Genomic DNA, 12,762 nt, shown 5'->3' on the forward strand with positions numbered 1-12,762 from the left:
CGTTGTAGTCCCTACCAGCCGTTTTTGTAGGCATTAAACTGCCAGAATTTTAAAAGACGATATCTCCGTTTGCATTGAACTTTCAGCTTCGTAATTTTGCAGATATTGTTTATGCTCAAACAGCAACATTACACACTAACTAACATTAAAAAAGTGAAATCGCAATTAACCACCCCTTTAATGCATCATTACAAAACTTGGTATGTGTCATCAGCATCATACCTCAAAGGTAGGCCTGGGTGATTTTTCCGATTTTATCAATTAATTCGAATTTAACGTTTTGCCACGATTTTATTTTTTATAAATTGAGGAACTGTGATTTTGAATAGAAATATTACCAAACGTTAGAATTAGACAGTGTGACAGTATGCTAATGATAAGAGTAAAGAGAAAAGAATGATCCGAGCGCATGTCGGCGCTCCGTGAAGGACCATGAGTAGAATATATCGCTAGGTGCAGTTCACACAGAATGCGCTTTTGTGTTGACAACGTGGGCAGTGGAATAGGAAAAATGCAAGAAGACAGGAGTGAGCTTCTTTTAACTTGAGCGCCGCATTTTTAGAATGCCTAAAAACACATCCATGTTTACACAGAAAAAACTATGGAAAAGCAGCGCAATCGAATAAAAAACCTGTGAAGAACTACTACTGTATGTCTGATATTTCATGTTTGCGTCATGGAAAGCTGTTGTTTTTACAGAACATTTATAGTTAATAATAGTCTACTGGTGTTATACCTTCAGTCATTGTGCATTTGAATTACCTTGACTTTTGAGAATTTTTTTAGAAGCATTTAACTCTGAACATATAATATGTATAAGACAAGTTTGTACAAGATGTAGTTGTAGTTCATGCATCTTTTCTGATTTGTTTAACATTTACATCATGTTGACAACTTCATGTGTGCTGCACTTGGAATAGAATCTTTAACTAGAGGGTTAATAAAGAAAAAGTTACTTGAATTATGTTGTAGTTACATTTTCAAGTTGATTAGTTAAAAACTGTAAAAACTGAGAAACTGTCCAATGTTCTGAATGTTCTAATTTTTTTTGCCATATTGCCCAGCCCTACTCAAAGGTAATTTTTTTTTCTGTAGAAAACTGTTACACTGAAAGTTTTAAAGTGTGTTAAGATAATGCTTTGAAGTGCTGAAACTATGGAGTATTTAAGTAATGATCCCCCAGCATGAACCAATACAGTAGGTCCTCTACTGATAATCGTCAGTCAATGAGCATTCATGCTCTCTGTGCCGCTAACATTTAAAGTGTTTCTAAATGTGAAAGCCTTAGGCAAAACGGCTCAGGCACACATAGGTCATTAGTTTTAGTGGTAGATCAGCATTGTTGGGGGCTCGTGTTTTGCGCTTGTGGAGGGATGTATGTGTGTTTCACATGCTTGCTGCAGCATGTCTGTGTATGTCTCAGCAGCATTACGCCTTTGTACTCGCTCTGCAGATCTTGTCCACTGAGAGTGCGGTGTACCTGTCTGTCTGAGTTCTGCTGGAGCGTCTCCAGGGTTTTCTCCAGCTGCGCCTTCTCCTTCAGCAGGTCTGCGCTCAGACTCTCAGCGCTGCGCAGACTCTCTCTGTCTGCAGCCAGCTCCGCCTGCAGCTGCTCCAGCTGCGCAAACACACACCGCTTCATACACTCATCACATCCTCATCAGCTGCCAGTGTGACACTCATCTGACATATGGACACGCTCATAATGAGCAATGAAACTCGTATGAGCGGCTAATGCTCTGGAAGCAGCTTAACTGAACACAAATCAGATTTAAACTCGGATTGCTCACTGATGAATATTATCCTGCTCTGAGAGTTCAGTTTCCGTTAAGACCACGCAACATTTTAACCCATTCTGTTCAAACTGTTCTCCTTTCTTTGTGTGAGGAACAGAATTTATTCACAGCTTAGTAAAGCCACACCAGAATGGACTTCCTTACTACTAATCCTGGTCTCATTGTGAACTAATAATAATTAATATTATGGCAAAGCATTTTCAAGTTGATTAGTTAAAAACTGTAAAAACTGAGAAACTGTCCAATGTTCTGAATGTTCTAATTTTTTTTGCCATATTGCCCAGCCCTACTCAAAGGTAATTTTTTTTTCTGTAGAAAACTGTTACACTGAAAGTTTTAAAGTGTGTTAAGATAATGCTTTGAAGTGCTGAAACTATGGAGTATTTAAGTAATGATCCCCCAGCATGAACCAATACAGTAGGTCCTCTACTGATAATCGTCAGTCAATGAGCATTCATGCTCTCTGTGCCGCTAACATTTAAAGTGTTTCTAAATGTGAAAGCCTTAGGCAAAACGGCTCAGGCACACATAGGTCATTAGTTTTAGTGGTAGATCAGCATTGTTGGGGGCTCGTGTTTTGCGCTTGTGGAGGGATGTATGTGTGTTTCACATGCTTGCTGCAGCATGTCTGTGTATGTCTCAGCAGCATTACGCCTTTGTACTCGCTCTGCAGATCTTGTCCACTGAGAGTGCGGTGTACCTGTCTGTCTGAGTTCTGCTGGAGCGTCTCCAGGGTTTTCTCCAGCTGCGCCTTCTCCTTCAGCAGGTCTGCGCTCAGACTCTCAGCGCTGCGCAGACTCTCTCTGTCTGCAGCCAGCTCCGCCTGCAGCTGCTCCAGCTGCGCAAACACACACCGCTTCATACACTCATCACATCCTCATCAGCTGCCAGTGTGACACTCATCTGACATATGGACACGCTCATAATGAGCAATCAAACTCGTATGAGCGGCTAATGCTCTGGAAGCAACTTAAGTGAACACAAATCAGATTTAAACTCGGATTGCTCACTGATGAATATTATCCTGCTCTGAGAGTTCAGTTTCCGTTAAGACCACGCAACATTTTAACCCATTCTGTTCAAACTGTTCTCCTTTCTTTGTGTGAGGAACAGAATTTATTCACAGCTTAGTAAAGCCACACCAGAATGGACTTCCTTACTACTAATCCTGGTCTCATTGTGAACTAATAATAATTAATATTATGGCAAAGCTGTTTGCAAATGTTTGCTTTTGAGATGTGTTTGTGATATTTTGAATGCAGTGCTACATTTTGCAAGAAATGTGATGCATTTTGCATTTTGTGTGTGCAGTTCTTGGATTTGTGTGTAAAGTTTTGAAAAAAAGCGAAAATGTGTGTAAGCTGTTGAAAAAAACTGTAATATAGAAACACTTTTGACTCATCATTCTTTAAAGTCAAGTCTCACAAATAAACATCATGTTTTCAAATATGAGAACTGTGCTGAGAAGCGTGTGAACTCTGACCTGCTGGCTGAGTTTCTGGTTGCGTTTCTCCAGACGGAGGCGCGCGCCGCTCTCACTGGAGGCCTTCAGTTCCTCCACGCTCTTCAGCAGCATCTGATTCTCCTTCTCCAGCTTCAGCAGCTGACTGGACGTCAGCTCGTTCACCTCGTGACCCAGAGACTTCTGCGGCACTGCGCTCACAACACACAACATCTCTCAGAGGCCACGGACACCAGCCTCTCGTTAGAAAACATCCTGTATTTGGGTCACTTCACCATCTTGGCAAAGCATCATAATCTGGGATTTATCCTGAAATGTGCTCCACATACACACATATGTCTCGTACCTTCACTGAGCTCGGGAGTGGTCTTGGAGAGCTGCTCCAGTTCCCAGCCCAGATGCAGAGACTCGTCCATGCTCTGTTTCTGGGCCACCGCTAGCGTCAGGTTCTCCTCCAGCAGCTCCTCCAAGCGCTTCCGGTCCATGTCTCGCTCCTGAAACACAGCAGCATCTGTCAGCATCCCCAGTCTGTCTAGATATATCACACAATTCAACCTGAATATAATTCATAACACATGAACAACATCGCTTAAATAAAACTATTATTCATTTTATATAATACTTTAAATAATTTGAAATATCTTGACAAATCTTGAACTTAATGTAAAATAAATAAGAAAAAGATGAAAATGAAAATCATTTATCATTAGACAGGACAGATAAGAGAGTGGAAACTAATGAGGTCACACTTTATTATTTAGTTTATGATTTTATTTAAAAAAAACTAAATAAAGTGTGATAATATTATCACTATTATTAATTTATTTTTTATAGTTATATTTGATGGGTCACACGATGTGCCGCTGTGTGAGGACCAAACCAAATCTCCATGTTCTCATATGAAAACCAGGCTGAAAAACGTATGTGCACCCCTGTATATAGAGTTGTATTAATGGACTAAACATTTGATCGCTCTGTGCTCTCACCATCTCCATGTCATGGACCTTGTTTTTAAGCTGCAGATTTTCCTTCTCCAGCTCATGATGTTTATCAGATCGAGCTCTGAATGACTCCAGCTGATCCTCCAGCATGCCCTTGGTCTCCAGGAGAACCTGATAGTCCTCTTTCAGTTCCTACATGTACACATATAATCAATAACAGCCAGCAAAATCCCAGCATTCACTCATGAATACAAGCAATCAACAACTGCCATGGCATTCCCAGCATTCCCTCGTGAACACACACAATCAAGAACCGCCATGGCATTCCCAGCATTCCCTCGTGAACACACAATCAATAACCTCCACAACATTCCCAGCATTCCCTCATGAACACACACAATCAAATACCCTCCACATCATTCCCAGCATTCCCTCGTGAACACACACAATCAATAACCGCCATGGCATTCCCAGCATTTCCTCGTGAACACACAATCAATAACCTCCACAACATTCCCAGCATTCCCTTGTGAACACACACAATCAATAACTGCCATGGCATTCCCAGCATTCCTTCGTGAACACACAATCAATAACCTCCACAACATTCCCAGCATTCCCTTGTGAACACACACAATCAATAACTGCCATGGCATTCCCAGCATTCCTTCGTGAACACACAATCAATAACCTCCACAACATTCCCAGCATTCCCTTGTGAACACACACAATCAATAACTGCCATGGCATTCCCAGCATTCCTTCGTGAACACACAATCAATAACCTCCACAACATTCCCAGCATTCCCTTGTGAACACACACAATCAATAACTGCCATGGCATTCCCAGCATTCCTTCGTGAACACACAATCAATAACCTCCACAACATTCCCAGCATTCCCTTGTGAACACACACAATCAATAACTGCCATGGCATTCCCAGCATTCCTTCGTGAACACACAATCAATAACCTCCACAACATTCCCAGCATTCCCTTGTGAACACACACAATCAATAACTGCCATGGCATTCCCAGCATTCCTTCGTGAACACACAATCAATAACCTCCACAACATTCCCAGCATTCCCTTGTGAACACACACAATCAATAACTGCCATGGCATTCCCAGCATTCCTTCGTGAACACACAATCAATAACCTCCACAACATTCCCAGCATTCCCTTGTGAACACACACAATCAATAACTGCCATGGCATTCCCAGCATTCCTTCGTGAACACACAATCAATAACCTCCACAACATTCCCAGCATTCCCTTGTGAACACACACAATCAATAACTGCCATGGCATTCCCAGCATTCCTTCGTGAACACACAATCAATAACCTCCACAACATTCCCAGCATTCCCTTGTGAACACACACAATCAATAACTGCCATGGCATTCCCAGCATTCCTTCGTGAACACACAATCAATAACCTCCACAACATTCCCAGCATTCCCTTGTGAACACACACAATCAATAACTGCCATGGCATTCCCAGCATTCCTTCGTGAACACACAATCAATAACCTCCACAACATTCCCAGCATTCCCTTGTGAACACACACAATCAATAACTGCCATGGCATTCCCAGCATTCCTTCGTGAACACACAATCAATAACCTCCACAACATTCCCAGCATTCCCTTGTGAACACACACAATCAATAACTGCCATGGCATTCCCAGCATTCCTTCGTGAACACACAATCAATAACCTCCACAACATTCCCAGCATTCCCTTGTGAACACACACAATCAATAACTGCCATGGCATTCCCAGCATTCCTTCGTGAACACACAATCAATAACCTCCACAACATTCCCAGCATTCCCTTGTGAACACACACAATCAATAACTGCCATGGCATTCCCAGCATTCCTTCGTGAACACACAATCAATAACCTCCACAACATTCCCAGCATTCCCTTGTGAACACACACAATCAATAACTGCCATGGCATTCCCAGCATTCCTTCGTGAACACACAATCAATAACCTCCACAACATTCCCAGCATTCCCTTGTGAACACACACAATCAATAACTGCCATGGCATTCCCAGCATTCCTTCGTGAACACACAATCAATAACCTCCACAACATTCCCAGCATTCCCTTGTGAACACACACAATCAATAACTGCCATGGCATTCCCAGCATTCCTTCGTGAACACACAATCAATAACCTCCACAACATTCCCAGCATTCCCTTGTGAACACACACAATCAATAACTGCCATGGCATTCCCAGCATTCCTTCGTGAACACACAATCAATAACCTCCACAACATTCCCAGCATTCCCTTGTGAACACACACAATCAATAACTGCCATGGCATTCCCAGCATTCCTTCGTGAACACACAATCAATAACCTCCACAACATTCCCAGCATTCCCTTGTGAACACACACAATCAATAACTGCCATGGCATTCCCAGCATTCCTTCGTGAACACACAATCAATAACCTCCACAACATTCCCAGCATTCCCTTGTGAACACACACAATCAATAACTGCCATGGCATTCCCAGCATTCCTTCGTGAACACACAATCAATAACCTCCACAACATTCCCAGCATTCCCTTGTGAACACACACAATCAATAACTGCCATGGCATTCCCAGCATTCCTTCGTGAACACACAATCAATAACCTCCACAACATTCCCAGCATTCCCTTGTGAACACACACAATCAATAACTGCCATGGCATTCCCAGCATTCCTTCGTGAACACACAATCAATAACCTCCACAACATTCCCAGCATTCCCTCGTGAACACACACAATCAATAACCGCCACAACATTCCCAGCATTCCCTTGTGAACACACACACAATCAACAACCTCCACAACATTCCCAGCATTCCCTCGTGAACACACACAATAAACAACCGCCACAACATTCCCAGCATTCTCTCGTGAACACAAACAATCAATAACCTCCACAACATTCCCAGCATTCCCTCGTGAACACACACAATCAACAACCACCATGGCATTCCCAGCATTCCCTCGTGAACACAGACAATCAACAACCGGCATGGCATTCCCAGCATTCCCTTCGTGAACACACAATCTATAACTCCACAACATTCCCATGTGAACACACACAATCAACAACCACCATGGCATTCCCAGCATTCCCTTGTGAACACACACAATCAATAACTGCCATGGCATTCCCAGCATTCCCTTGTGAACACACAATCAATAACCTGAACAGCATTCCCTCGTGAACAAACACAATCAATAACTGCCATGGCATTCCCAGCATTCCCTTGTGAACACACACAATCAATAACTGCCATGGCATTCCCAGCATTCCCTTGTGAACACACACAATCAATAACTGCCATGGCATTCCCAGCATTCCCTCGTGAACACACACAATCAACAACCACCATGGCATTCCCAGCATTCCCTCGTGAACACAGACAATCAACAACCGCCATGGCATTCCCAGCATTCCCTTCGTGAACACACAATCTATAACCTCCACAACATTCCCATGTGAACACACACAATCAACAACCACCATGGCATTCCCAGCATTCCCTTGTGAACACACACAATCAATAACTGCCATGGCATTCCCAGCATTCCCTAGTTAACACACACAATCAACAACCTCCACAACATTCCCAGCATTCCCTTGTGAACACAAACAATCAATAACCTCCACAACATTCCCAGCATTCCCTCGTGAACACATGTAGTCATGTGAGCGCACCTCCACTCTGGTCCTGTAGAACTCAATGTCATGGAGTTTCTCTTTGTAGCGCGTCACTTCACTCTCCAGTTTGTCCACCCTGACGGCCTTCTCTCTGAGAGCATCCAGCTCGTCACGATACGCCCGCAGCGACCGCGCGTCACACAGCAACTGCAGGTTCTGACAAACACACAAGCAAATGTGTTTAACCAATATATATTTGATTTACAATATGCAGAATTATGACACTCTTTGATTTACCAGAATTACCAAACATTATAATGGTAAACTAAATGCAAGACATATAGATATAGATATTCATACAGGCTGTGGGAACAGGTTTGGGAAATTTAGATTCTTGTATTCCACAGAATGAGGGTAAATGACGACAGAATTGTCATCTCTTTGAGAGGCTGGACTGCTGTGTGAGGGTTTATTTATCACGGTTTGATGCCATGGATCAGACAGTGATACAGCGGCGTCTGTAAATACACGTGTGATGATCGGCTGAGCTATTACTGGCTGTGTAAAGCTGTGGCGTGTAAGTAGTTAAAGGAATTACTGTAATCATTACACATCAGGACTCGCAATTAAGATGACAGAGATTTAGTTAAGCTCAGTGTCACACAGGAGCGTGTTTTTCAGTCAGTGGTGAAGATGTAGAGACGCCTCACTTCCTGCTGCAGTCTCTTGACCTCTGTCTCCATGTGCTCCAGCTCCTGTCTGCAGTCCAGCAGCTGCTCAGTCTTCTCCTCTCTGAAACACAGAGACATTCAAGCAGTTAGTCTGCAGAAGCGAGTAAGACTCCTGGTTAATGATGGGCCGCTGTCAGGTTAATTCTGTGATAATCCTACTGTACCACACTTTGGATGAGAAAAACCTCTACTCATGAACTTTACTGGAGACCACATGAGAGCTGTGACTACGTTTGATAAACTGCGCAGAAACAAAATGAATCTCGTTCATGATCAGTGGGGAAGAGGAAGTGGAGCTGTGCGATTCTTTTATGGCACACGGATTAAAATAGACTGTCCTCCTTTACCCTGCAGTGAAAGACGCAAGAACAGAAGCCAGGTAAAGAGCCGTGGCCTCATTCTAGATGTGCAGAATCATCCTGGACGCTTCAGCATGCATACGGGACAGTGTGAGAGCTCCTCTAACAAAGCCACCGCAGCCACACCTTCAGTTTAATGCTTGGAAACTCGCTCTCATCCTCTCACAAATGACTTGTTTGAGACTAGGACTGTGAATCCAAAATCAATTCCAATTCCAGAATGGGATACTTAAGGTCAGGAACCGGACACTTGTTGTGAAATTAAAATTTCAATTCCACCTCTCAATTCCTGTGTGCACATCTTTTATTTTTAGGTGGTGGAAAGGGGCTGTTAAAAATGTATTTGTCTTTGAATCATTCATTCAACAACACTGATTCATCCAGTAATGAAACGAGTAAACCTTGAGAGTCATTAGCTGCGTCCCAAATGACACACTATGCACTTGGTACTTATGCACTATGTACTCAACCATGTAGTGTATGAATTATATAAGGTTATTCTGTCATTCATAAACGAGTCTGATAGCCCCTCCCCCTTCACTACGTAATTAAAGCTGCGACAGTTGAGTGCATGAAGTGTCCAACATTCCACACTTCATATGTTCGGTTATTAAAGTGCATCATCCGGGTATATAAAGTGCACTTTTTCTTTGTGAAATTTTCAGTGTGAACGCACTACTCGCACTATTTATATTACAAAACGTCATAGAATAGTGCATAAGTACGCGATTTGGGACACACCTATTGAATCATTCCATGCAGAAATTCCATGAGATTTAGTTTACTTCTCTACACAGAGGGAGAATAACAGAAATAGAAGAAGAGAGTACGGTTCACTGCGGTTATGTGATTATGTCGTGTTAGATAGCATCGCTTTATAAGTACTGTACCTTAGTGTAAATGATTCACCAGGGCTTTTGTTAAAGAGTTACCAGCATGTCAAAGCAGCAGTAAAGATAACACTTGTAACGTCATTTACAGTTATAAACTGTCTGTTTCTCAAGCTCTCCGGGAGTCTGAAGTAGATGTTAGTCCGAGAGAACATCAGCAAACACAGAGACACTGAGGGAAATAACGCTGACAGCTGCGTGTGAAGAGCTGTAGCAGCGCAGACTAACGGCTGAACTCCATCAATAGATCAATAACTTCCCCTGGTCCTCAGCACGTCCTGTAACGGCCAGCGGACCGAGGGGAAGCTGGATAAATGAGATTTAGTTTACTTCTCTACACAGAGTACACAGAGGGAGAATAACAGAAATAGAGGAAGAGAGTACGGTTCACTGCGGTTATGTGATTATGTCGTGTTAGATAGCATCGCTTTATAAGTACTGTACCTTAGTGTAAATGATTCACCAGGGCTTTTGTTAAAGAGTTACCAGCATGTCAAAGCAGCAGTAAAGATAACACTTGTAACGTCATTTACAGTTATAAACTGTCTGTTTCTCAAGCTCTCCGGGAGTCTGAAGTAGATGTTAGTCCGAGAGAACATCAGCAAACACAGAGACACTGAGGGAAATAACGCTGACAGCTGCGTGTGAAGAGCTGTAGCAGCGCAGACTAACGGCTGAACTCCATCAATAGATCAATAACTTCCCCTGGTCCTCAGCACGTCCTGTAACGGCCAGCGGACCGAGGGGAAGCTGGATAAGTGCTGTACTCACAGCTCCTGCCGCAGGCGTCTGATCCTGGCTTTCACACAGATGATGATGTTGAATGTGTATGATGCATGTTAGCCTGTGGTCAGAGAGTCACATGGTCCTTCATTAACCGCGTCACACCCACAGCAGCAGCGAGCGTGTGTGTGTGTGTTACCTCAGCATGTTGGTCTCTCTCGTAGACGAGGCGCTTGAGGTTAAAGGTCAGCTGTCTGAAGACGATGTCTTTATCGTGCGGGACAGACTCGCTCTCCTCCACACACTGAAGGTCAAACACGTTCTCCTGGTTATGTGTCACCTGCACACACACACACACGCACACAGAGGGTCAGAGGTCAGGGGTCGCAGCTGCACTCGTGACGTCATGTGACACAGACCTCCTGAATGTGAGCGGCGATGGCTGCCTGCGTGTCAAAGTCCAGCATCTGGATCCGGTCGATGTATTCTTCCTTCATGTTACACTGAGACACACACAGAGACAGAGATGAGCTACACACAGTATGTGTGAGAGAGTGTGTGAGTGTGTGTGTGTGTGTGTGTGTGTGTGTGAGAGTGTGTGTGTGTGTGTGTGTGTGTGTGTGTGTGTGTGTGTGTGTGTGTGTGTGTGTGTGTGTGTGTGTGTGTGGGTGTGTGTGTGTGTGGGAGTGTGTGTGTGAGAGTGTGTGTGTGTGTGTGTGTGTGAGAGAGTGTGTGTGATAGCAAAATTAACCCTGATCACGCGATGCACACGACTAGGGACACAAAATTAAAGCATGCTGAGATTGATTAGATGGTAAAAGTATACAAATACACATCAAAATGAAGCAGTCATGCCTTTTTAAATCTACACAAGTTGCACTTACAGTATATTTAAAACGTACTACTGAATGATAAGTGTGTAGCTAATTTCTTTGTATTCATATCTTATTTAACCATAATCATGATACCATAACTGTCCTGTCTTGCTCACTTTCCCGCGAACAAACGCGCATAAATCATAAGTGGAACTTATGAAATTCAATAATAATGTTAATTTAACATTCGCGCTGCAGCTGAAGTGAATGACAGCTTAGAGAGCGCTCTTTGCTGTTTTCTGTAGCCCATGCATCATTTTATTTTTAATGGTTCTGTAAAGGACTAACGGCCACACACTGCAGAGTTTAAGGAGAGACAATGACATTTAACAGTAAAGGCATATTTAAATATGTTCTTTTCTTTTATGAAGAATTATAAGCGCGTAGTTTATGCACATTTGTTCAAAACAGCCTTTGGCATCGCAAGATGTGGGCAAAAGTTTTTTATGGTTTACAGGAAGGATGCAGGTTCTTTGTTCTGTTGCGCTGCTTGTCTGTTTTTCTTCAAAGCACCAACTTAAAATGCCTATTTTAGTTTGATTGCTTGTGTCACATGAGAAAATAAAAAATTTTGCCTTACTGATGCAGTAGCCTATTTAATGCGGGTGCGGTTCAGGTCGCGGTCTTTATGTCAAACGCATCGGGTACAGAATTAAATTGGTGCTGGCTGCTGTCGGATAAGGGGTCGGGTGTTCTGTTGTGTACTGCGGATGCAGGTTTACCTAACAACCCGTGCAGGACTCTGCTTTAAACTGCTTTGCGTCTCTCCGTCAGATAACCTCACGTGCATGATGCGCCATTTACGGGTATTTCCCGGTATTTTCCTAAACCGACACACAGCTCAAATATTTTTTCGCCACGGGGTGAGAACGTAATGATTACGAAAACGATTATTTATTTTTTTAAATTATTATTATTATTTTATTTCAGTTAGTTTTGCAGTAACTGTTGTTAGTTTCGTTTTGTTTTAGTTTTTCATTTATTTTGATGTTTTTATTTATGTTTTTTGACCAATAGTTTTCGTCTTAGATTTAGTTTTCGTTTACGAAAATAACCTTGAGTGAGTGTGTGTGAGTGTGTGTGTGTGAGTGCGTGTGCGTTTGTGTGAGTGTGTGTGTGAGAGTGTGTTTGTTTGAGTGTGTGTGTGTGTGTGTATGTGTGATTGTGTGAGAGTGTGTGTGTGTGTGTGTGTGTGTGTGAGTGTGTGTGTGTATGTGTGAGTGTGTGAGAGTGTGAGTGAGTGAGTGTGTTGTTTATGTGTGTGTGTGTGTGTGTGAGTGTGTGAGTGAGTGAGTGAGT

The 12,762-nt window shown here is 42.8% G+C and overlaps 1 protein-coding gene across 1 annotated transcript in view; it reads right to left on the bottom strand.

The window, feature by feature from the left end:
• The window catches only part of LOC107716875 (girdin), a gene marked incomplete at its 5' end in the record, with an annotated part of 37,386 nt that overhangs the window by 22,403 nt on the left and 2,221 nt on the right, over positions 1–12,762 (bottom strand). The window contains 10 exon segments of the mRNA XM_016523480.1: positions 1,481–1,636; positions 2,449–2,634; positions 3,280–3,449; positions 3,605–3,752; positions 4,245–4,391; positions 7,943–8,101; positions 8,596–8,677; positions 10,637–10,664; positions 10,754–10,928; positions 11,008–11,091. Coding sequence (XP_016378966.1) covers positions 1,481–1,636; positions 2,449–2,634; positions 3,280–3,449; positions 3,605–3,752; positions 4,245–4,391; positions 7,943–8,101; positions 8,596–8,677; positions 10,637–10,664; positions 10,754–10,928; positions 11,008–11,091 — 1,335 coding nt within the window.

The sequence above is a fragment of the Sinocyclocheilus rhinocerous genome, unplaced genomic scaffold (genome assembly GCF_001515625.1).
Source record: "Sinocyclocheilus rhinocerous isolate Xijiao unplaced genomic scaffold, SAMN03320098_v1.1 scaffold1381, whole genome shotgun sequence".
In the NCBI taxonomy this organism is placed as follows: Eukaryota; Metazoa; Chordata; class Actinopteri; order Cypriniformes; family Cyprinidae; genus Sinocyclocheilus; species Sinocyclocheilus rhinocerous.